General features: G+C 39.6%; 2 protein-coding genes across 18 annotated transcripts in view; both read right to left on the minus strand.

Annotated features, from left to right (window-relative positions):
* CCDC169 (coiled-coil domain containing 169) overlaps nucleotides 1-2025 on the minus strand; it is a 31067-nt gene extending 29042 nt beyond the window's left edge. For 3 of the 10 annotated variants that reach the window (XM_074535337.1, XM_074535336.1, XM_074535339.1), the window contains exon 1: nucleotides 1605-2025. In XM_074535337.1, the coding sequence (XP_074391438.1) occupies nucleotides 1605-1994 (390 nt within the window). In that variant the 5' untranslated portion in view covers nucleotides 1995-2025. Of the gene's footprint in view, nucleotides 1-538 lie in introns of all 10 variants that reach the window. The other 7 variants (XR_012579016.1, XR_012579017.1, XM_026790735.2 and 4 more) reach the window with 5 other exon arrangements.
* Nucleotides 2026-7281: 5256 nt separating this feature from the next.
* SPART (spartin) lies at nucleotides 7282-24211 on the minus strand. 8 transcript variants are annotated; one of them, XM_014263995.3, is made up of 10 exons: nucleotides 24059-24195; nucleotides 23088-23158; nucleotides 18259-19094; nucleotides 16917-17114; nucleotides 15810-15914; nucleotides 13939-14068; nucleotides 12958-13152; nucleotides 11814-11972; nucleotides 11638-11728; nucleotides 7282-8925 (listed from the first exon to the last, which is right to left on the minus strand). In XM_014263995.3, the coding sequence occupies exons 3-10, from the start codon at nucleotides 19090-19092 to the stop codon at nucleotides 8739-8741; spliced, it is 1899 nt and encodes a 632-aa protein (XP_014119470.2). In that variant the 5' UTR covers nucleotides 19093-19094; nucleotides 23088-23158; nucleotides 24059-24195; the 3' UTR covers nucleotides 7282-8738. The 8 variants fall into 8 exon arrangements, with proteins under 8 accessions (XP_014119470.2, XP_074391443.1, XP_074391442.1 ...); XM_074535342.1 differs by having other exon boundaries at nucleotides 24043-24140; XM_074535341.1 differs by lacking the exon at nucleotides 24059-24195 and adding an exon at nucleotides 23264-23837.
* Between the last annotated feature and the right edge of the window lie 1712 nt (nucleotides 24212-25923).

Below are 25923 nucleotides of genomic sequence, written 5' to 3' on the forward strand. Positions count from 1 at the left end.
CCTGAGACACAACTAAGTCAAGAGATTTATTAAAGGTCATTTGCTTACACATTGGTGCAAACATGTCCAAACTACTTTTTGTGCCATTTTGAATACATAAAGTGCTATTTTGAATCTGTTAGTACTGGGTTTTCCTTTTCCATTTATGAATAAACATTTTATAAAGTCCACAACTTCAGGACTAGTTTGAAGAGGTCTGCAGCTCAGACACTGAAAGAAACATTGTTCAGGTGAAAAATCAGTATTAATAGAATGCTTGAAAATGGTATGTAAATGTAAATATCAAGGGCCTGAATTAAGGCAGCACAGGAGCTTCTGACATTTCCTGTTTCCATTTATTAACACTCAAAAGGCAATCATGTTGTTCAACACAGGGAAAAATGTGTAGCTTCCTAGCAAACTCTGGAAAAACCAATCCCACCAGGCATGAGCATCAACAATTATCACAGCACTGAAACAACTGCTGCTTTAGCAAGGGGACTGACTGCTAAAAGGAACACTTCCTCATCCCTGCAAACTACATGCAGAAATGCCGTACCTTACTTAGAAGTCTCAGAGATATTCACTGACCCTAGAGACAGGTGAAATCCAGCTTTCCACTTTTACTCAACATTGTAGAAAGAAGTGTCCAAAAAGGCACCTCATTCTCCATTTTATTTGTCTTCACCCAGAGAGGCATGCACCCATGTAAAAGTCTTTGTTTTTCCCCCAAAGTGGCTTCCCAGCCCAGTGTTCTGTGCTTGCCTTGGACACATATAATTCACTCCATAGTAGGTGATATGGGACTATGTTTCAGATTTGTGATGAAAACTGTGTTTACAGGACAGTGATATTTTGGTTCCGATCAAGCATTGTTTACACTGGGTCAAGGCCTTTTCTGCTCCTCACCCCAGGAGTGAGAGGGCTGGAGGTGCACAAGGAGTTGGCAGGGGACATGGCTGGAACAGCTGATCCCACTGACCAAAACAATATCCCATACTAAATCATGTCACAGTCAGAAACAAAAACTAAGGTCTTGGGACTTGGTGGAGCTGCTTTGCCTCAGGGAAGGCATTGTCCCACTGGTGGTGAACACCTGGAGGTTTTTGCATCAATTACTTTTCTTGGGTTTGCTTCCTTTTTGGTGGTGTTGTTACTTTTTAGTTATTACACTCTTTATCTCAACCCACGAATTATCTCTCTTTCACCATTCCTTCCTTCTCTCCCCCATCCCACCCTCTGGGAGGAGAGGCAGCAAGCGGCTGTGTGGTGCTGAGCTGCCTGCTGCGGTAATCACGGCGGCCGGCCCTATCTTTCTTTTCGTCTGACATGTTTTATCCCGCTTCTCCGGGCTCCCCGTGCCACTCGCATCCTTCCCGGAGCCCAGCCGAGCCAGCGGCGCTCCCCACGCAGCCGGGCCGCGCTAAGGGGCTCTGGTCACACCGTGGGCCTGGCCCGCTCCCCTCGCCGCGGAGACAGCCGCCATTTTGCCGCAAGGAGGCGGCGGGAGCGCCCCGCGGGCGGTGTTGCGGAGCTGCTCCCGGAGCCGCCGCCGAGCGCGGCCTTGCCGCTGTTCCCGGCCTCGCCGGAATGCCCGGCCTCGCCGCGTCTCCTGCCGGACTCACTGCTTCCGCCTCTCCCGCCCCAGCTCCAGCGCCAAGCGCTCCGGCTCTGCCGCCCGCCGGCCGCCGCCTTCCCCCATTGCCGCCGGCGCCCGTCCCCCCGCACCCCCGCGTGGCCGGCGTTGCGCGGGGTGACGGCTGCGAGCAGCCGGGAGCCCGAGGGAGCGGCGCGCTGAGGCCACCCCAGCCCCGGCTCGGGCACTTTTTACTCCTCACTCCCCGCGGCTCTCCCGCTGCCCAGAAAAAGCCGAGAGAGGAGACGGGGTCGGGCGCTACCGCCGGCACCTGCCCCGTCCCGTCCGCCCGCGTTTGCAGCAGCGCTCGCCCGCCGCTGCTGTGACGGCCCGCGTTGGACGTTCTGTCCTGTCCTCGGTCTAGCGAAATGCCCAGCATGGGGCTCGGCAGCACCAGAAACGAATGAGGGAAATAGGATACAGCTTTGGCCCAGTTAAGAGTTTTGACCGTGTAGGTTGAACTGTGCGCTGAGCTTTTCATGACCTAGGGAAACACAAATGTGTGCAGATTTTTAAAAGTATTTCTTCTGGATGGGAAGTAGCACGATTTTAAGTAGACGCTATGACCCACATGTGAAGGCAGGCACAGTGCGGTGGAACCTGGCTTGTGGCGTGATCAGCCCATCCTTTAGCATGCCCAATAATTGTGATCTGTGTTATTTACAAATCAGTGTGTAAGACCCTAACTTGAGACAGGAGAGTCCAGAATAATCAGCCTTAATCATCATCACTGACCAAATCAATGGTGTTAGTCAATCTATATTGGAAAATAATTTAATTATCTTACATGGTCTCAATTGATGATTAAAAATGTTTGATGTTACATTTTTCAAACAAGGGATTTCAGATCAGTTCATGGGTTTCTCAAGGTAGATCTTTATGGGGTGCGTTAAACGGATTATTGCTCTAAGAGTGGTATCACTCTGTCAGGTTCTTCCTGTCACCTTCTCTGGCTGCTTCAGTGCCAGCTTTTGACATTTGTGTGACTCTACAGGGAGCCAGTACAGCTCCTGAAACATTGAAAACTTACATAAGGGAAAATGTTTAATGTTCTCAGTTTCTGCTGGTTGGTGATCTGAAGTGCCTTACCAGCTGCACAGGAAAGCACCAGACTTGATCAAGGGACAGGGTGAAACTGGGAGCAATTAGTGCGCTCTTAGATCAACTCACCGTTTCACAAGACTTAATGCTCACTATAGGAACTATCTGTTCACTTTCCCAGGAAGGGGATGAACTTTAATTTTCCTTTACTGATATATTATGAGAAAGGGTATGTTTTTCTCAGTTCAAGGAATTCTGTTGCATGAGTAGCAAGCCAAATGCCATAGCCCTACCACTTGCTGGGTAACAGAGGCATTGATTTAAAAGTTTAAAACATAGGTTATGTATTATCATTACTTTAACATAGCATAAACCAGTCCTGAAATGCTGTGAATTGTAATCCTAAAGTGGTAGTGTGTCACATTGGAATTACCCAATCTAATGCCTCACCTATACTGCAACAGCAGGGCACTAATCCAGCAGGACCTAATGAATGGGAGTACAACGGTAGGATGGAGAGTGGGAAGACTGATTCTAAGAAGAAAAAGTAATTTTAATTTCACTTGTCTGATATATGAGACTCCTCCTCTTGAGCAGGAGATTATTTTTGAGTCTCAAGTTATAACTGATGCTATCAGCTAATCAGTGAATTACCATCTTTGGTGTGGGTTGAATTCAAAATTTTCTGATATAATTTAATCAAGAAACAAATTTAGAAGACTGCTGCACTGTAACTGCATTTAAATTTAGCTGCTCATTTAGCTTTCATGTATTACTGAATGCTACCTTTTTAAGATTCATATTGAAAACACATTTCATAACAAGACAGTAATTTAAGTAATGACTTGGACCTACGTTAGCATTCTAACTCACCAACTGTACTAAATATTAACAGCAAAGGTTTTAATCAGTAGCCATTTTTCTTGTTACAAGTTTTTGTGAACAACTGCTTCAAGATTAATGTAACCAGCCTGATGAATTGTTCTCAATGGGTGGGCACATTCAGAAAGCTCAGGAAGAGGCCTGGAATAGAAGTCTGAGAACAGAGAGCACAGGGGAACTGAGGGCTGTATCCCCACCCACAGCGTACTCTTTCTGCCCCAGGAGACTTTAATTTGACCTCCTCTCCAGGATACTTTCAGGTCCCACCCTCACTCAGGGATTACTAGGTGTCTTAACCAGGTAAACTCCCAGGAACCAGGTCACTGTGCACATAAGGATGAGCCCAGACCACACTGGCTGGGTAGGCACAGCACTGCAGGTCTAACGGGGTGCTTCGCATGATGGTTTGGGAACTGAAATGAGAGAAAAGCGTCTGGTGGACTGAGGTCTTGTGTGTGTGTTCCGGGGTGACTTTATAATGCTGAATTGTATCCCCATTCATCTGTTTAGCCTAGAAACAAGTTCTGCACCTTTAAGACTGGTTCCAAGTGAAGGGGGGGGAGAGAAGAAGTGTAGAGCTTGTTATCAGGGACCGCATTTGCTCCCCCACATCTTTTTCCTTGACTGTATTATCTGCGCATGGACAGATGGCAGGAGAGAGCTTTCCTTTGGTTTTTAGTTAGTTTTTAGCTAGTTGAGGCAGAGGAGTTTCCTGGACTCTGGGTTTTTCTTTTTGAAGTTTGAACCTGCTCTGAAGAGCACTGTGAACTTGCCCCTGTGGCCCACTGGGCTGGGCCTGGACCTCAGCATTTCCTGCGCTAGAGACTGATAGTAAACTGAGTGAGCCAACCTACCGCCCATAAAGGGGACTTTCTGAGTTTGTCATCTGTTTGGAGTGGCAAGAGGTTTTATTATTTAATATTGTCCCTTTTTTGTGCTGGTGAATGCTTTGCCTGTTCAATAAACAGGTTTTTTCCACTTTTCTCCAAGGAAGCTTTTTCCCGAACCAGCTAGAGGAGGGGCTGCTCGAATCTGCTTTCTAGAGGAACCCCTTTGTAGGTTTTCTCCCAAATTTGCCCTAAACCAGGACAGTGTGTAAAACTTCAAACCATCAATATTTTTAAGAATCACAGCAGTAACATAATGACATTTGCAACACTAAAGAATTTTCCTCCATTTCTTTATTCCAAATAAATTGGTTAAAATTAAGTATATGGATACTGCTAAAGGCATTATCATTGTTTTAAGGCTTTTAATGGGTTGAGTTCAAAAATTTTAGTAAGAACAGCTAAAAAACTTGGTCACAACACAATGTGTTCTGAAAACAGAATTTTATATTTAAATAAGTATTTATTATATGTAAAGGCATTAAACACCTAGAATTACTTAAAAGCAAGGTAAACCAGTTGCTGAAGGCATAAATTGATTTTTACAAAGAAGTTATTTTTGTAGCACCAGTAACTAAGGTATGATGAATGGCTGTGTGGGCAAGGGAAAACTTGTGGATGTTGTATATTTTGATTTAACCAAAGACTTTCATGTAGTCTCCCACACTACTTTTATAGCTGAATTGGTGAATTCTAGATTGGATAACTGGTTCATAAGGCTTCTGGAAAATTGTCTGGGCCGTCAGGCTTGAAGTGTGGAGATCAGCAGTATGACTGCTTGACTCTGGGATCAATGCCTGAGCCCATACCCTTAATTCCTGATTGACAACCTGGAAGACTGAGCACCAGCCCAGCAAATTTGACGATGGTGATGAGTTGGGAGGAGCAGTTAGGATGCAGGAGGAAAAGGGTGACCATTCACAGGTAGGTGTACAGCCTGGAGAAATCCAATGAAATTCAACAAAAATCAAGTGCAAAGCACAATATCTGGCATGGGTAAAGCCCACGGATCAATAAGGCTGGAGTAGTGTCTAGAATGCAGTGTTGTAGAAGACACAGCCTTCCTGGTGAAGAAGCTGCCATGAGCTGCCAACAGCTTACAGCAAACAAGACTGAAGGGCCCCTGGGCTGCCATAACAAGGGCATGGCCAGGAGCCTGAGGGAGACAGTTCTTCCACTCTGTTCAACACATGCTGAAGTGCTTAGCTTTTGACTCCCAAACAAGTCCCAAGGGCTGCATTAGGTCAGGAACTTGCCTTTGTTCAGGCTGGAGAAGGCATAAGGAGAGCTTAGTGCTGTAATTAGCTATGTAATAGGAAAGTCTAAGTAAGAGGGAGAAGCCAAAGTTTCCTCCAGTGTGCATGATGAAAGGATATGCAATAGAATGCACCCGCATTTAAAAATGTTTAGCTCAGTATAAGGGGAAATATTGAGTTGGGTAAAAGTTGCCCAGAAGGGCTGTGAAGTCTCCATCCTTGGAGATAATCACAACATGAGCAGAACTGGGGCAGAGTACTGTGCTCCAGACTAGACCTGTTTTGAGCAGGAGGTGGATTACAGACCAGGGGCTCCTTCCAACCCTCATCATTGTATCTGAAGCTGGTCAGCATGTTTTTTTGTAGTTGAAGATAGGTTTACCAATTCTTTTAAAAGGATTATGGATTTATTCAGGGAACATTAAGAACAGGCTATTCCAAGTTGGTTTTTAAACAGCATTAAACAAACCAATCAAACAACCCTTGGAATCTAGAAGAATCTGTTCAAATACAGGGGTTTTATATTTGAGATAAGAACTATGGTTTATATCTACACAATTATGAAAATTCCAGAGATGGCCATAGCTAAGAATGACTTAGGGATCATTGAAAGTAATCCTCTCAAGACAAGATTTGAGACCAATATTGTAGTAGAAAAGTATTTGAATAAATTTGGAAGTAAGAATGCCGTAGAAAATCACATAATAGCTAATACACTACATGGCTTAGTAAAATCTCTAGGACTTCCATGTATCAAAAGATGTTCAAAGAAACAAAACCAAGCTATGAATAGAAAGCCAACCTAAGACAGGAGGTTTTGGGAGCTTAATATAAAAAAGAGAGAGCTGAGATAAGGCAGTAAATGTGAGAAGGCTGTTGTATATGATGGAAGAATGGAGGAGAACCTATGGAGTGCTACCCTGGGCCGAAGAAGTGGCAGGGGAAGCGAGGTAAGTTCAAGCATCATACTATCAGCTGGGAAAATTAACTTAACTTTGGAACAATGTAAAAGGGAAGATCATGGATATATCACATTACAAACTGCAAAATGGGGTAGGCATCATTCAAAAAATAGTTTTAATCCATTTTGAAAGACATACACATGAAGAGAACAACAGCAGGATAAGCAGGACACCACTACTTGGTAATGATGGCATTTAAATGTTGTTTTTCCTCAGTGTTCTCCAATGTGGTCTCTTGAAGGCTGTAACACCTTTATCTTAACTGTTGTTTTAATGCAACTTTTTGCTTTGATGGTTTATAGATGAAACTGAATGGTATGAGCTGTATGCAAAACCTTGAAATGCGAGGGAGAAAAGATACAAATACCTATATCCCTACTGTAAATACAGCTCATAGGAACAAAAAATGTTTTTGCTAGAGTTAAGTCTTCAGCAATCTTTAACTGGTTACACAAGCTGACAAGTGGCAGACTATAGTAACAGAAATTGTTGCAGTGTACTTTGGATGGAACTTATTAGTTTGAAATATTTAAGCTCTAGTTTATGAGCTTGTTTATACTGTATAGATACCCCAATACTGCTATTTTATTATTTCTGAAGAAGTCCTAGTTCTTCCACTTATGGATCCATATAGTAGCTTCATATCATAAAAGATCAAGCACAGATTTTATTTTTATTGCATAAATCAAAGTTACACTTCAAGTGGTTAGATCCTTTCTTTCACATTTCTCACTTTAAAGCACACACCTGCAGTAGCTACCACAAAATATGCACCTATTACCATTCTAACAGACTGTAGTTGTTTTCAATCTTCAACAAATATCACTTGCCACCAACAATTTATAGTTATTTTCTCCATCTACATGAAATGGAGAAAAGTTGCAGGTTGGCATTCTGCCTGTTGTAGGTCCAGCCAATATTAGAATGTGTAGTAGCTTTAAGACTCAATAGTAAAGTGTTAAATAAGTAGCAGTGTCAAAGCATCTCAAGGATTTAATATCTTGAGTTATTTTATACTGTGGTACAAATGGGATGACAAATCTACACAGAAGTGTCTATTTTGCACAACTCTTAATTAAAAGGGTTTGTCTTCATTGTCTTTTTCAATACTTCACACCCTTGTGCAACTATCAATTTAATGGAATAAAGATGACGACCAATAGACCTATTTGTTCAAACATTAGGAGTCTTCCATTATGAGGTCATGATATATAATCTCAATCTTTCTGGATCAGCTGAAAAGTACAGAATGCATAGAATTTCCCAGTGCCCTCTAATATTTTCACAGAAAAATACTTTAATTTATGCAAAACCATACTTATTCTCTCTACATAAAAACCTGAATTTCAAAGAATCTTTGTATATTCCTTATGAAGTCAACTGGAAAATGCATTTTTCTAGAACTGTAAATACTCTCTTTTAGAAAAAATACTTGGTATCTTTGGTTTACTTATATGCTGGATGAGGAAAAATAAAAGTTTAAAAGGGAATGACTACCTAATTACCTGAGGTTCATCTTTCATTTCTCCTAGCACAAACTTTGGGTAAGATCAGCTTTTTTGTAGGTGAAAAGAGAAATTCTCTATGAAACAATGAAACACAATGCTTATATTAGTAGTACATACTAAATAAGACAAGGCTTGATTAGTAAAACTAATTCTTAAGGATAGTTATAAAGCCAAAACTGGTAATTTTACTTATTCCAGAACTAGCCATCCTACTCTTTCTGTATCACCATCTTCTTTATAAATATAAAGTGTTACAAAAATACTCACAATAGTATTTCTATATTAATCTATTATTCTATATATTACTTTGAAAAAGTGCTTAAAGATGCAAGTATATGAACTGCAAACTTCCAGTTGCCTAAAGCCCTGATCCAGTTGTTTAAACCTCTTGTTCTGTACTGAACAAGGAGGTGACAACTTTCATTTTTCCTCTTGCAAATACTCTTCCTCCTTTTACATTTTCCTTTTAAATTAAGTAACAGTTGCTTGAAAAGTACATTGTGACTTATGTTCAATGTCAGATGAGCAGTGTAGTTACTTCTAAATAGGAAGTTTAATGTAAGGCTCTGAGAAGTACTTAATTGCTTTCATTTTTTACCCTTCTTTTCATTATCCAATACTTTATATTCATCTAGCACAGCATGGCCGGTTTCCTTCGCAGTTTTCTTTACCACAGATTTGATACCAATATTTTCAATGTTAAATGCTGTAACACCAACATTGATTGCAGAATTCATAGCGTTGTCTGTAGCATCACCAGCATCCTCTCCATACCTAAGGAAAGAGAACAGTTTTGTAGATTTGTATACTTAGTATTTTAATCTTCATTGAATTCTTTTGAGAGCCAAAATTCAGGTATTTTCAAAAAAAAAAAAAAAGGCACAGTGCCCAAATGTCTAAAGAAAAAAATTAGAATTTATGAAGCCATTTGAATAAAGGCTGCTCCTCTATCAGATCAATTGCTCTTTGAAAATATCAATATGCTCCTTCTCTTTTTCTTCAAGAACACTTCCAGTCTTTCTCCCTTTTTCCCCTCCAATTTTGAAGAGTAAAAACCTATTTATAGAATGATAAGAAGGGAGGGGAGACAAGTTTTGTGCAATCACTAAAGGTCCTTTTTCACCTTAGTTCTTAGGTAAAATTCCTACACTCTCTATATTGAAAGCCAACTGTATCCCAGGCTGCATCCAAAGCAGCATGGCCAGCAGGCGATTCTGCCCCTCTCCTCTTCTCTTCTGAGACCCCCACCTGGAATGCTGCATCATACAGAACTCCTAAAGGGTCAACAAAACTATCTTGAGGACACAATGAAAATTATGAAGCAATAAAAACCTTTGTTCTCTCCCATGGGCTGTGAGTCCAGCTTCTTTGTGCTTTAGTGGGCAAGCTGGCAGTCTCACACTAAGGACTCAGTTGTGCACAGAGAGCACAATGAAGGAGGACAAGAGCACAGTGAGAACAGTAACTTCAACTGTTCTGGGTAGACAGACATTTCTCTAGAGAGCTCTGCAGTCAGACAAACCAGGGAAAAGGGAAGTATTCCTGGCAGCATCAGAATCCCAGCAGTCAGCAGAGTTACTTTTTCCCTGTGGTTGTTAAGACAAGAGGTTCTTTGAGGACCTCAAGATAGAGAGAAGCAAAGAATATCAAAGAATCCAAAAAATTTATGATATATCAGTAGAACAGCCAGAGCGTGTGGTTGGAACTAACAATGAGACCAAATAAAAAGAATTCGTGTTTTTTTTGTTTTCCTTAATTCTCTGATAGAGCAACAGCCTTGAATCATCAACATTGGATTTGCAGGACAGAGAATTAATCTCACAGCAGATGTATCTGTCAGTTTGATTAGTTTGTCAGTTTGATTATTTTCACATCAGGAACATCATAAGCTAGTACAGCATCAGTAAAATAAGTAACCTCATTTAAAGTACGATTGTAGCTTATCCAGTACAGTAAGAGTAACAACTTCCTAATGTCTGATAACTAATTTTTTAGTCTGCCTGCCTGAAGTGCATAATTTTTAACTCTTTTCTTAAAAATTGTGCAGATATATACACTGCATTTATTTAAATAGTTTTAAAAAAAGTTAGTAGCATGGGACTTTGGCAGACACATTACTTCTGAAGCTACATTTTCCCACCCATTCTAATCAACATGCATATGATGAGCATCTCTTTAAAATTCCATCCACAAAGGTACTGCAGCTAAATTTTAGCCTTTTTTCAAATTTTATTTAGAGACACTGATGGTGCCCCTTTAGCTTTGTTTCCATTAAGTGGAATTTAGCTCATTCACTGGTATTTTGAGTGGCAGACATCTTTGTCACTGAAATAAAAAGAACAGCTTACAGAAGGGAGATTATGTAAAATTTTAATCTAATTACAAGGATAGATTTTAAAGATTCCATATCAAATATTTTCAATCATACTGCAGTTAGCTACAACAGGTAGTTACTTATTGTTTTTCACTCTTAGTGTCTGTTCTCTGCTGATCTCCATATTTCCTATATTTGTATCTAAAACAAAAACATTAACATGAATTTATGTGAAATGAGTACCAGTACAATTTCTCCTGACATTCCTACTGCAAAAAAACCATTAGCAATAAACCACACCTGACTAGAACTTTGCTATTTAGCCTCCCATTTGAAATGCATCACAACACAATCCTGAATGCCAATCTGCTTAATACTGTATGCTGATGTTTATCTTGTTACCATTGGCTTGTAGCCTGCATGCACTTTCAGCAATCCTTTTAAATATCTCTTTTGCTACACTTATCACCAATTCCATTGAAACTGCTTGCTTCTGCTTACTCTTCACTTTCTATTAAATCTACTGCCCTTTTTGTGAGGGGTGCATTTCATGTTTCACAGTTATTTCAATATATTCCATTATTCTCCACATGCATACAGCTTTCATCTTTCCATCAACTCAGTATCATCATCTTAATCCCAAATGTTATTGTCCTCTTCTCCTACTATCTTCTTCTAAGAACATCTTTATTCTGCAAGTGAGACTGTTCTATTATTGCTATATATATCTTAGATTTCCTTACAAAATTTTCTTAATTTTTGTACTGCCTTGCTTTAGCCAAACCTGGTGACAGACAAGATTCTTTTATTTTTCATAAATTTAGCTAAGTTTGCATAAATTCAGGATTAGAGCTCAGAGGTTTAAACCAGAAATTTTTTTCATAATGATATTACATAATAGAGCAAAGATATAAATCTGAACATTGTTTGTAAGACAGCCTGAAGCTGTAATACTTCTACAAAGAACTAAAAAAATACTTCCTCCAATTCCTCATTTCGGATTTTTGCATACAAGAGATGCTCGTTACTTACCACCTTATCACATGCTACATAATTACAGCAAAGGAGGCATTTCAGTTAGCTTCCCTGCACTTTCATAAGCTTTTCTTGACAGTATTCAGAGACAGTAACAGTGTGCTATAGAAGATGAAAACATTAAAAATGTTACTTACTTGTATTTGACTGTTTTTACAGTCTCAGTTGAAACACTTTTAGCAATGCACTTCGCTGCACTTTCTAAACCTTGCCACACTGTTGAAAACCCTGTAGAAACAATCAGCTTATTTCAGTTCATACCATTAAAAATATGTAATTTTTAAAAAAAAAAAGTGTAGGGAATTTTTATTACCTTGAACTCCACTTGCTGCTACAACCAGAGCACCATCAAAAGTAGATTTTCCATCTTTATCTTTCTTTAGGGATTCTGGAACTAATTTGCTGCCATGCTTCTTCACGTGTGGAGCCAGCTCCTTTCCGACACAGCTTGCTATAGAACACACCCCTTCAACTACCACAAAACAATAGTATGCAGGTTATTTAGTGAGAACATAGAACATGCTTCTTTAAAAATCTTTAATCATAATTAACAGGAAGTTTCAGTGAAGTCTTAAGTGATGTTTCTATTTAAATACGCTTATATAAAAGACAGACTTTAATCCACATGTAAGCGCCCAACTGATACAAAGCAACTTTATTTTTCAGGTTCTACATAGCTGCAAGCCCTAAGAAACAAGTAACGTTGGCCTTGTGAATAATAAGTGCCTTAAAAACATTTATACGCATCTCACACTCAAATTTCAACAAACTGTTTCCACTGCTTTGTTATCTCTAATTGGTAGATAGAGAACAAGCTGCTGCTTTCCTGACTTGTCTTCTGTAGAAGTCTTTCTTACAAGCATTCCAACCCTTCAAAGTAGTTATATAAGATCAGCACAATTTAGTTTTAAACTTGGATGAGTCACTAGATGGTAAATATAAACATTATATGCAAATAAATAACAAAATTAAGTTACTGTGAGTTGTTAGGGTTTCCAGGCATCTCTGAATACCAGGCCATTTCCATTTTGATATTTATACATAGTTAGATAGACTTGTTTCAGGTGTGTGTGTTTAAAAATATGTACACACACATTCTCTTGTTACTGTATGTTAGTAACCAGTCAGAGTAGAGGTTTAAAGAATATGGTTATCAACTTTAAAAAATAAGAGACAACATTTTGAATTAACTGTCTAAAACTTTCAAAAGCATGGCAAACTTAAGACTGTACAGACTATTCTTTTAGGAAAGAAAAGGATGTCTCAAGGCCAAGTAATACATACTAGACTTAAAGCACATCTCTTGCAGGAGATAACTAGGTACAAACTACTGATCTCTGAATTTTATCAAGTCACTAACTCCTCCCGTTTACTGGCAAGAGAAACCAGCTTGCATTTTACAAAGTTTTTATTATTTAAGACAAAAATTTTATATTCTATGAGATAGAAATTTTTACCTAAGAATTGGCTGACTTTCACAGCTCCTCCAGTAGCCTGTTTTGCTACGTGAAGCCCCTTTGCTACAGTTGGGTTGACTTCCACAGGCTTTTCTTCTGGTTGAATGTGCTCTCGCAGTTTAGAAGCTCCTTTGTGAATAGCTTTACCCGTGTATTCTGCTCCTTTCATCAGGCCCCAGCTTACCCAAGATGCACCTTCAAGGCAAACATTGTTTTTCTTAGTATGTACAATATTATGGACTGTGATTCCTTCATCTATCCCTCCTCTGCCTCTGCAAAACAGGAAGGTTTAGAAACATTCCTCATTGGAGTCTGCAATTATATTGTCCCCTGAATGGGACAGCACAGAAGTCCTGCAGTAATTTCTGCACATACACCACCACTTTTTACATTCATTTTATTTAAGTTTATTACAGCCAGCCCACATCCAAACATCAGCCTAATTCAGATACTCAGTTTTTTCATGGATATGCCAGCACCAGCTCAGTTAGAATTTATAGAACTGCACATCTCAATACTATTAGCACTCAGGAAAACATACAAACCCAACCCTCTAGCCCTCCTTGCAGATTCATATACAATCAGCTGTTGGTCATCTGTATATTCCAAAGGTTCTCAGAGGAAAAAAACCCCACATGTTTATCTGCAGAAATCACAACAGATGCCTACTGCAATATGTGTTCATACAGGGGTAAAATTGTTCTGTCACAGTGGTTTGAGTCCCAGCAGGTGATATTCTAATAGAGTCAAATGAGAAGCCAAACTCATTTGCAATGAACAAACTGTTGGCAATGGATTTATATTCTACGTGTTTTTATAAAGCTCATCAAGGCCTCCTTTAGAGGATCAACACTGGAACTAGTGCACAACTACTTCTGATGACTCCGCTTCTATCAGCACCCATGCATTCAGGTGAAAATATGTTTAAATGTCACTAACATTGGTTTCTGTTCAACACAAGTCCCCTTATTACAGCTGTACCTGACAAGATTCCATGGGCAACTTTCTCACTCCATTCTGGTAACTCTTTCTGATCTTCTGCTTCTTCAGGTTGTGGCTGGATATGTACAGTCTGAGGCAAGTGAATTGCATCACTCGAGGCTTCAGAAGGCTGACAAGTGAAAGCAAACATCTGAGCATCTACTTTGCAACCTATCATCAGTATTTCTAGTTTAGCTCATACACATCCACTGTCAAATAATACTAAAGTTGTGCATGCCTTGGGTAGATGTACAGAAACTCAAGCTAAATTTAACACTCCGTTTTTTTCCACAAAAATTCTAGACATCCAAGAAAGCTTATCAGGCAGGTTAGCTTTTTTTTCATCCAGCTACAATGAGAAGGTTTGCTTGCCAATGAAGCCATATGGCCAAATAACAAGCAGGGAAAATTTACACTACTTGTTCACCAGCAAAACAGATAAGAGACTGTCCATCTCTCATTTTTATCTTCTCAGACAGAAGTCAACTGTTTTGTTATTCAGCATGGGAACTGCAGTCTTTGGATAGAGAATCCAGATACACTAAAGGAATGCTGCTGTTGAGGTTGTTTTGTTCCTCATTCTTTCCTCTCAAATTCAAAAATAAAGGAGATTATTCATGCTGTGTGCTGTTGCTGCTTTTTCAGATTGGCACAGCCAAGGAAAACATCAAACTGTGCACAATACTGACCCTTATTTAACACTGGGTGAGCAGGTCCTTTGTTACTTCGTGTCAAACTCTACTATTTCTGTAGTAAATGTTAATCATTGAAACACAGCAACCACTACCACAGGCTGCTTAACACTTCTGAAATGTGTAACATCACTTTATACAGCTCACAGGCAATGTATAATTAAACTTTAATTACAGAAACCTAAGAAAATTGGAATAGGTTTAAGTTTTTGTTAAGAGAACTTGTCCAATGTAAAAGTAAATAAGCCCCTCAAGCATTTCAAAGACTGAAAACACTGCTAGTTAATGACAGAAAGAAAAAACATTTTTGTTTAGTCTAGAAGAATGTAAATGAGAGCATTTATAGATTAAATCCACCGGCAGATCACAATACACAATACAGAACAGTATTTCCTAATACAGGGAATTCTTAAATTCCCCTGAAATATTTACTGGATATAAAAGCAGGGTATTGCACATGTTGAATGTTGTAGTAAAACCAACATTAACAGGAAAGAATAGATGAAACCTTAGGAGGTTGCTACCCAGAAGGTTAACAATGTATCACTGGCATGTACTACATCATCATTACTGTTTGACAGCAATGTGATATTTTGGAGCTCAAGAAATGTCTTCAGCATGTGACCAAAACACTCGGAGGGCTGAGCAGTAGAAATTACCTCAGTGAACAGCTATAGGTAAAAAACAAAAAAAACCTTATTAAAAAACCCAAACTGTGCTCCAGATGTAATTTAGTTATGCCACAGGTTGGGACACTATACAGAAAACCAGTCAACAAGACTTCTAAGATCTACCCTAAGGAGCAAAAATGGATTCTCTAATAAGACAGGGAACTCAGTATTGTATTTATATTAAATATGGTTGTCAATTAGATCCTCACAATTACTATGTAAAACAGACACATTAAATGGCCATCAGACTAGGCTTTGAAATACTTGTGCTATATCACAGTTTTTAAGACTTCAGAAATATGCTGATTTGAAATGTGGCAGGCTGCAGTAACAGAATTGGTGTTTGACTAGAAACCAAACAACAACACAAAAAAGCCATCCAACAAAAAAAAAAAAAAAACCACAGGACAGCATACACAGCTGCTGTCAATCAAATCAGCAATTCTAACATGCATTTCTGTGACTTTTTTTTTTTAACTACAAGATTTTTGAATGTCCTGGAATTTACCTGGACTTTGTGGCCAGACCTCTGTTTAAATTTATCTTCAAAATGTGCTCTCATAGTTGCTGGGAGCTCTGAAGGTAACCCTACTCTCTCATGGGATCCTGGCACCTGTGACATCGCATCAGGGAACATTAACAAAAACACAAAGTTTTAGGGAAATATAGAACTAATAAGATATCCAATTTGAACTACTTCTACACAGGAAAAATGACAGAATTTTATCCAGTGAGTGAATATCACATAGTTCTGTAGTACTTTCCTCTTTTAAGAAAAGTTAGTGGCCTCCTGTGCTAGTGAAATTCCCTGCTGAACTCACCAGGATTTACACCCTAACAGAACTCTATCCTCATGGGATGCTCCAAACTGGTCCTTCATCATCAATGAATTCAGCTTTTGGTGAATCAACAACATTCTTGCATGAAAATATTTAATCATGCTATAATCTTTTAAGTAGCTATTGATCACCACTCTTTCTGAAATTATGCACCAGGGCTCTTACAGTAATATTTTCCACTTTATTAAAAATCACTGAATTTTATTGCACATTTTTTAGACTATGGTTTTTTTTTTTGTTTGTTTTCTCTACCTGTCAACATCTTACTGCAATAAAGCACCAGAATCATCTACTTTGAGATCCCATTGGAAGGCAGATTTCTGAAGTACATACTATTTTCACAGATCTTCTCTGAAGTGGCTTAACATTTTTGAACTGTAAACACATTTGGGCATGATATTCCAAGAATGCCATCATCAAAACTACGTTGAGAGTTATGTGCATGTACACATAAGGAAAAGCATGCTTTCTCCTGAACACGTAATTTCATTTTGGGTCCTGTCTCTTTCAGAAAAATAGAGAAAATATTAAAAATGATCTTGAACTCCACTCCGTGCTTACAGTTTAGTATTTTAAAACTTCTGTTGTGTCATCTCACAGGACCGACAGTTTCATTACAATGCTGCTTTATCACGGCTACTTTATCTATTTCTCACAGATGAGCTTACCACCAAGACAAAAATCTGTCATTTTACACAACTAAATGTAAATGTGACGATATATTGATGATTTATACCTTCCCTTATTGGCTTATAACAGACTGCCCAGAAATTTACCTGGACTCGTAGGTCAGACATCTGTTTTAACAGATCCTCAAACAGCTCTCTGTCAGCTGCTGGAAGTTCTGACGACAGCACTACTCCCACGTAGGACCCTGGTATCTGGGACATCGTGTCGGGGAACATGTAGACCCCAGTATTGCAGCACAGAACAGGAGACTGAGTACACATCAGAGGATACAACCAGTCACAAACCTAGGAAAAACAAGTACATGGAATCAAAGGATGATTTTAAAAAGAAAGATAGGCAGAACATACTGAAACACGCCCTAAACTTGATTTTCCATAAAGTTTCTAGTGGAACCTTCTAGTGAAAGGTTCCCTGCTGATGACAGTGGGGGTGGAAATAAATTAGCTTTATGGTCCTTTCCAACTCAGACTGTTTTATGATTCTATGATGAAAAATAAAAAGCCTTATACCATCCTGAAAAAAAAGAAAAAAGAAAAACAATCCCCATGTGATTCTGGAACTATCATTCTTGATTAGTTCTGACAGTCTAATATAGAGAAAGTATTAATTGTCACAGAACTAGAATTCAGGCTGGTCCTCTCTTAACTGAGGTCTCATCTTGAGGCCCAAATGAAAAGAACTGCCAAACAAGTCAGGATTCACAGTGCCTGTACCACTCTGGAGATCTCAGGACAGGTTTATATGACAGGACAAACAGAAATGCATGGCTGTCACTGGCCTACTGTTGAAGACACCTAACATGAGTGGAGCTGAACCAGCAGACCCCAGATCAGGATCCAGCAGACCCCAAAACAGCCAATCTTAGCTGTAACAAGAAGATCCAAAGTCAGAATCCAGACCAGAAATATTATGTTCATTACAGAACATGCCCACATGAAGAAAGTAAGGACTGAAAAAGTACAAATAATGCATCTTTTTTATCTGTAGTACTGAGTCTGGATTAACATGGACTCTCATATTTCAAATTATCAGTTGTAACTGCAATACCTTATCACTAATTAACAATGAAGTGGGTAGCCCCTAATCTCATTTTATCCTGATTTGTTACAACAGGTGAATCAAAATGTTTTCATGTCTTCTCATGAAAAAACAAGTCAATTTTATGAAATGGAAAGACATGTTAAGTCAAGTCCTTTACATACTAGAATTCACCAGAACAGTGAGCACTTGAAAACCTTGGGAAGGCACAGAGGTGCTTTCCACAGAAAGAGTTGTAGAAGTGTGTACCTGCAGAAAACCATTTCTGCAGCACCTGTAACATCCTTCATCACAGGGACATTTAGGCTCACAAGAGCAAGAACCTAAGAAGATTTCCTGTTAGAGCTTTATGACAGTTTTAATTAAAGGAGAAAATTATTTTCCTGTTACCTGAAGAAATGCCGGTGGACGATTCCGAGCAGCTTCACTATCTGTATCCAAGAACTTGACGATGCGCAGATATCCAGGATATGAAGGAGCACTAACCTGCCCGTCAGGAGTCACAAAAAATATCTGTACTCCTTGGGGAATCAAGATCAGCTCATCTGCATCCACTCCCAGGTTTTCCAGGGGAGGTGGCTGAGTACATTTGTTGTTGTAGTAGTCCTCACTGACAGAAGAAAACTCCCCAGAGTCTGTGCCATAGGACACAGTAAAGTGGCCATTGGTAGCTTGAGGAGTATAGGCAGGAGGTGCTTCATTTGGCAGACAAAGAGGTTTTGCAGATGATGGACTCATAGCTGGAATTTGCCCCTGACTCACAGCTGCAACACTTCCATCTGCTGCAGGCAACTGACTTGTAACAAGCAGAGAATTAGGGGGAGGGGGTCTTTCTGGCTTTTCTTTGGAAGGAATGGAGGGGTATAATTTGGGCACCCCAGGAGGGGTATCCATCATAGCAGGAGATGCTTGTGCTGGTGGGGTGTTTTGCTCTAGACTGCCGAGTCGAGCACGAACGTTTTGCAGGGTTTCTCTCATCTTCTGTTGCATTTGCCTGGCAGACTCCCACTGGGGCCCTGCACACTCAGGACCCTCTGATGGAATGCTAACTCCTCGGAGCAAGTGGTTAAGCCCTTGCTCATAGTAGCTTCTTGCCTCTTCCTTCTGACCCAGTTCATCTGTGTTCAGTCCTTTATTGATAAAAATAAAGGCTTTCCTGTACTCTTCATTAATGGCTTTAATATTTGCATCTGCTTGCATAACCGGATCCGGCAGTTGTTCCATTACTGCAAATTGGAATAAAAATCAATAAGAATATACAGAGAGAAAGCCAAACAATGTTTACCTTAGAATAAAATGTCTTCTTAATGATGACCCTACTGCCTGTATTAGCAGAAATCTATCTAGTTGCTTGGAACAATGTCTGATATGTTATCTCCTAATAACATTCAGATTCAGCTGACATGACTCCAAGACAGCAAGGAATCTACAATCATCAAATATAGTTGCATCACAGATATTTATTTCTTAATAATTAAACATCAGAAGAACATGGGCGTGCCTGATACTAAATTTTTCATCTTCAAGATCAGTAGCAAACAAGAGGAATAAACAACTAACTTTAAAAAAATCAAACTTTCCCAAAAACATCTCTAAGATTTTAAAAAATTCAGTTACCATTTTGTCTTTTTAAATAAAGGCTGAACTTTCATACAGTATATTTCCATTTGAATAATTTAAGAGAAAGCACTCAATAGATTTTTAGATCTCGATCAACTAACATCAACAAACAAAACTGTGATATACTTTGAACAGTTAAAGCTGTGCTTTACAAAATAAAAACATGGAATTACTTATTTCCTTTACAGTGTTTATAGAGTGAGAAAAGGCAACTGGTGTTTTACAATCCTTGCATCCCTAGTGCAAAAAATTGGAAGTTCCAACATGTACAAAAGTTTGCAGATTCTAAGTCTGTTTCAGAATGCATTCCTCAAAATGCCTGATGTATTTCAGCTGAAGTGTGGAAAAGAATCCAGCAGGCTTGTTTGAATTCTAAAATTTGTTAACTCATTGTTTTAACTGTACACAGATTCAGTCTTGGCCAAACACAGGAAATACAAATAATTAATTCCAATGAATTTGGGTTTGGTTTGGGTTTTATTGCTGGCAGACTTGAGAGGAAATGCAGGCAATTATACTAGAAGAGAATATGATCAAACAAAAATGGGATACTGTATTAAATTAAAGAGCAGATATTTTCAAGCAAAACCATGATTCTCTGCAGTAAGGGAGTTGAAAGAAAGGAGACATCTGTCAATCACAATGATATTAAGCCACAGAAAACATGGGGGTAAGTAAAATACAAAGTGCAAAACTGAAAATACGTCCACTATGTGGGCAGAAGCATTAACACCAAGGTACAGAGCTTTGGTGAGAATTCACACACTGAGCCACATCCAAGGAAGCTGTGCCAGAAGAGGAAGAGGTGGGAAGGTTTTTTCTCTGATGAATCAATCACTCTTCCCTAGAAAGGTGTAGGTTTGGCTTACCAAGGCAATACAACAAAGGCTAAGAGATTGGATTAGTCTCTACAAATATAATGGGTGAAAAGAAGAAAGGAGATCAGTAATAATAAATAATTACTTGGAAAGAAAAAATAATTAAATCCAAACTTGTAATAAAATCCTGAAATAGTACCTACATTTAAGTTTACTTAATGTCTCTTCTTGTTTTAGACTATCAACAAACTAAAAAAAAAATAATCTGGAAAATATCCTTCCTCTACTCCAACAAAAACAAAGAAACTTACAAAGTACAGGTCATGAAAACATTTTAAAGAGGCAAAGAATACTGTGTTCTGCTCCCACACTCTACAACAAAAATGCAGAAAGCATTTAGTTAACTGGTGCATCTGCAGTCACACAACAGAAGTGCCATGTAATCTGGGAGGCATCTGTTTTTGTGATGCTACAGAATCCAATTTCACATAAAGTCAAGATGTGTGGTTTCAGCACAACAACAGATACATAGCTCAGAATAAAACAGAGAAGGCAGCCCAGTGGAGTGGGTCAGCAGCAGCTCAAGCCACCACGTTCACTGCCCATCATGTAGCAAATTTTGGGCTAGAGGAGAGTTTGCTGATTGACTGCAGTCACTTGTTGCCAAGAGGCTCAGCATCTTTAAGCTAAAGAACAACACTGGCATAAGTGTGTATTTACTAATCACCAAGGACATCAGCTTTGGAAGTTAAGAGTATGCTCCTGACCAGCACAACAGCAAACAATCAGAGTAAAAGCAATTGGAAAGAACTCCTTACAAGGCTGTGAATATAGCTGGATCCTTACAGCAGAAAAACATGGTGACAGGCAAAGCACATCACTGTATGTCAACACTTGTACTTACTATTGAAAAATCCACTTTTCCTTTTAATTAGGGTATGAAGATGAAAACCAATTTAACAGTAAAGACTCTGATTTGAGAATTGTAGGTTCTTAAAACACAGAAAATATTTAGAAGACTGAGAAGGACAGACAAGTTTAATCTATCATCACCATTTACTTCTCTATTGAGCAAAACGTAGTGATTTAAGATTTTTTGTGCCTGTATCCCCAAGCCTGTATAAAGTCCTTTCTCAAGGCTTGAAGTAAATGATTCATTTGTGTGAGCACAATTGCAGTACAAGTCCCCTTTGACCCATGTTTATTGATTTGGGGTTTTTTTCTGGGTGAGGCTAATGCAAAGATACTTTACAGGTTTCAAATAATCCTTTTGCTAGTGATTGTTAGCAAAGAAGAAGAATATATAACAAGAAGTGACATCAAGTAAAATACTAACTACATTTCAACTTATTATTTAATTCATTTACTCTTCACTGTATAGTTCTCATACTGACAACAGCACTGTTCTTGCTAAAGCTCAGTCTTTAATGACACTGGAAAAGCTCTGTAAGGAAATGGACATGTCAGCACCATCAGTGTCCACAGAGCACTGGTGCACAGCACAGCCACAAAAGCTGGCTCAGGAACTCTGATTGTCTGAAACATCCCAAGTTTGCAGTACATGTGCAGCACAGTCACCTCCAAATAATGCATCTGATTGGCAGTGCACTTGGAAATGGAGGAAGGACATCACAGTGGATTTCAAGCTAAACATGTGAGAACTAAAAGTTCTCATTAAACTAAACTTTCATTCTTTCATGAACTAAAATTTCATTCTTTCTTAGTAATTGATTACAACTAATACAAAAGAATAGATGGTATTAAATAAGCTTATCTAATTGCTCCCTCACAACACAAGAATAAATATTATCTGAAAGAGAACATTTAAATAGCAATTTAATCATATCCAAGGAATACACTTTTTCACTTTTTAATGTACAATCTTAATATAGCATTTAAGTGTCCTGCATGTTTTAATATTTATCTGTATATATTTAAATATTTACTCCTGTAATACTTCTTACAGGAGTAATCCACTCCTGTATAATGCTGAATCTCATTTCCTCTGTTTTAAAGCTGTAATGAATGGGATAATGTGTATTACAATACTGAGAGCACTGCCAGCTAATCTTTGGTCCTATGGCCTGTTCAGAACAGCTCAGATCTGTACCATTTAGTGTTAATTAAGATTCAGAGGAAATTTGTCTGAGAGAAAGACAGTCCAAAATTGAGGCAAGAGCCAAAGGGCACTGTAAATAATCACAGATCAGTCGAGCACTTGAGCCCTTCTTCTTCTATCAGTATAGATATACTCTGTGGTTTTAAGTGACTTGACCAAAGGAGGCTACAGTGCAACAATGAAACTTGAGTTTAGTTTGATATTGTAAGCTACCCTCTCACCCATCCTTCCTCTGAAGCAGGAAAGTCCACTCCATTAAAAAGTAATATATATTAAGAAAAATACAGGTCAACGGTGGATCTCACTGCTAGACTGTAAACATGAAGTCTAAGGCTTATTAAGAGGATTAAACAGCCTGACTGACAGAGGCAGATACACTTGCTAACTCACTATTTTTGAAGGAGAGTAGGGGAGGAAAATGCAAATAAAATTAAAAAAAACCCCAAACTAAAACACCTGTAATCCAAGAGCTCTTCTTATTTGTAAAACTGTTTTTCTCTCAGCCACCAACTAAGAAATACCATGCAAACACAATTGTTTAAGCCTTATTTCTATATGAAAAGAGCAAGTAAGAAAGTATTAGTAACTTTCAAGAATTGAAAGAATTAAATGGTATCTAGACTATAAACTAATACAAGCCAGGTACTAGCTAAGTAATTTACCTTTTTATGCTTTTAGCTTATTTAGGTTGTTTAAAGAAGCTTTAATTTCTTCATTAAGTGGCGGCCTACTCCTAGTTTTTAAGGAAAGAAAAAAAAATTGTCATACTACATAATATCACAGACTAGACAACAGAAAGAGTTAGTGCTATTAAAGTAATTCTTCCTCTCAAAATTACCAAACACTTCAGTAAACTGCCATCCTCCGACATTTCAAACTACACCTTCTTCTCAGGCTGGTATCCCAGCACCTACATTCACTCAGCACGTCTAATTTTCCTCATCTACTGCTGCTTTAAGATTATTTCTGTCCAAATAAAAGAGCTTCCTTCTTGACTCCTCGGTCTGCACCTCCATCACATGCTGTCACCACAGAGCTTTCAGGCCCCGGGTGCCTACTTGTCACTTTTCTAAAAGAGAAAGCAGAGAACCAGGAGGGCAGACAATGCCCTTCACCTCGCAGCTGCGCTGGCCGGCACTGACGCTTTCCGCAGCACCGAAGTACAAAGACATCGTACTGCCATTCCAAAACATTGCAAGATCGTCATGGAAAATTCAGGGTTATGTAAGACTGCTATTTAATACTATTTCATTAGCTATGTGTGCCTGCCGGTTTCGGATCTCTACCAACGTTTCAGCAGATTCAAGAAACTCAAACCGGTCTGACACGAATCCTTTAAAAACAAAACAGACAAAATAAAAGGAGCACTTTTCCGAAATATTCTGACAAATAACCCCTCAAAACATTCAATACATTATTTACCATCAGGGTCACCTCAACCTGCCCAGATCCCGGCCCTCCCAGCCTCTCCCTCCCACCACCTGCTCGCGGGGACTCTCGGCTCTCCGGCGGCCGCTGCCCGGCCTCGGCCCGCTCCGGTGCCTCCCCCTGCCCGCCCCGCTACAACCAGCGCCCCCCGGCTCCGCAGGGACCCCCGACAGCCCGGCGGGACCCGACCTCGCGCCCGCCTCACCGAGCCGGGAGCCTCCACACCGCGCCGAGCCCTGCCCCGCCTGGCCTGGCCCGGCCCGGCCCCGCCTGCGCCACCGCCCCCGCCCGGGTCAGGCGCAGCGGGCGGGCCCGAAGGGTCGCGGCTGTGGCGTCACCCGGCGCGGGCCGGCCTGAGCCCGGGGCGGAGCTTCATCAATTAATAAAGAACGCTGGAGTGTGCAGTTTGTCCTGGTTTTGGTGTTGTTTTTTTTCTGCTTTTTGTTTGTCTCTTTGTATTTTTGAATGTTGCTTGTTTGTTTGTTTTTGTGAGTTGGGTTTTTGTTGTTGCTTGTTTTGTTTTGGGGTTTTTAGGGGGGCAGGGTTGGAACGGTTCTACAGAAGATTAAAAATGCAAAATTGGAAATGCGGAGTTAGCAGCGCGTCTCATACAGTATTCCTACTTCCTTTTTTTTTTTTTTTCTCCTCTTTTTTTAATGCTACTGGTGTTTGGGAGGAGCAGAGGTCTGCATGTTGATTTCACTTCACTATAAAGTAATTTCGCTGGAATATGGAAGATCCCTTCTCTTTTGACTTCTGGTTTCTGTGGCTGTCACCACCATCTACGATCAACACAAGAATTATTTTATGACAAAATAAAGAATTATTTTATGACAAAAAGTGACACTCTCTTTTGAAGCAGGGCCACAGAAGGACTTTTAAAGGTTTTTAACCATGCAGAGGGTACCTTTGCCAACGTTGTTTTGTGGGAGCAGACCTTGCGAGTCCAGAAGTTGATGAGGGGCACAGCAGTGTCAGAAGCAAGGGAGGGGTGAGCTGGACAGCTGAGTACCAAGACTGTGCTCTGAGCTGTTATAGGAGCACTTGGGCACATGTGCCCTGACAGCCTTTCCTTCCACCAGACACTGCTCTGCTGTATCACCCCCCACCTCACAGCGCAGCTTGTATCTCTTGTGAATTTGTATAAGCCCCAGTACTTTTGCTTTAAATCAGAATTAGACTGAGGGTTGAATTACTACCATGACATGTTCCCTCCTACAGCTATAGAAATAAACTGCTTTTGCCTCACCTGAATCTGCAAATTTTAAACTGTGTGGGTTTTTTGCAAGTCTTCAACGTCATTTGTAAAAGCTATATCTTTAGTGATTTCAATCTTAACATCCACTGTGGGCTTGTTTAATTTTTGTCTGCACTCTCATAAAATTTCCCCCAAATATCTCCTTTTTATACTTTAATAATATAAAGTTCTGTGCAAGCTAGGCATTATCTGTGAATATATCTGTATTAAGGTATATAGGCATGTATATATCTTTCTAAGCTACTTAAGCATCACAAACAGTAAAATCATTGAGGGATCTCAGACTGATCTGTAAATGCTAACAAACCTGGGAGAGTGAGGCTGTGAGTAAAAATGATGTGAGAATTCTCCCAAACCACATAGTTGTATGCAAATAAATTTCATTGACTGACACCAAACGCCAGTACAACTGTGTTATGTTTGCCCAATTATCGCATCATAAAAAGGCCAAACAATATTAATTAAATAGTTTATAAAATATATAAACAAGGGATAATTTGGTTCAAATAATAGCGTATAAGCAAAAACAACCGCGGGGTACGGAGGGCAGGGTTCTTGACCCTTGCCACTTCACGTACAAGCTTGCCAAGTAAAAGTCACCCCTTATATGCCATGTGTCAATGCCATCTCCTCCTATTTTCGGTTTGTCACTTTTCTGTCTCCGCCTTCATTACCACCTTTACCACGCATGCGCCACCACTCAGTTTGGTGGTCGCACAAGTCTTTGGGGGTCGTCACTGATGAAGGCCCTGTAGTCTTCTTCGTTGTCCTTTAATTCACCTTTGGGTTACACATGCGCACCAAGCCAGTAC

Source organism: Zonotrichia albicollis, chromosome 2 (genome assembly GCF_047830755.1).
Source record: "Zonotrichia albicollis isolate bZonAlb1 chromosome 2, bZonAlb1.hap1, whole genome shotgun sequence".
Taxonomy (NCBI): Eukaryota; Metazoa; Chordata; class Aves; order Passeriformes; family Passerellidae; genus Zonotrichia; species Zonotrichia albicollis.

What these genes read in the sequence shown, in the direction of transcription:
- SPART (XM_005482458.4), bottom strand. Translation starts at nt 19,092, where the DNA reads ATGGAACAACTGCCGGATCCGGTTATGCAAGCAGATGCAAATATTAAA. An exon ending in GGTCTGGCCACAAAGTCCAG is followed by an intron (nt 14,069 to 15,809) that starts GTAAATTCCAGG and finishes TTCACTTGTCAG; the next exon opens with CCTTCTGAAGCCTCGAGTGA. An exon ending in AGCAGCAAGTGGAGTTCAAG is followed by an intron (nt 11,729 to 11,813) that starts GTAATAAAAATT and finishes TTGTTTCTACAG; the next exon opens with GGTTTTCAACAGTGTGGCAA.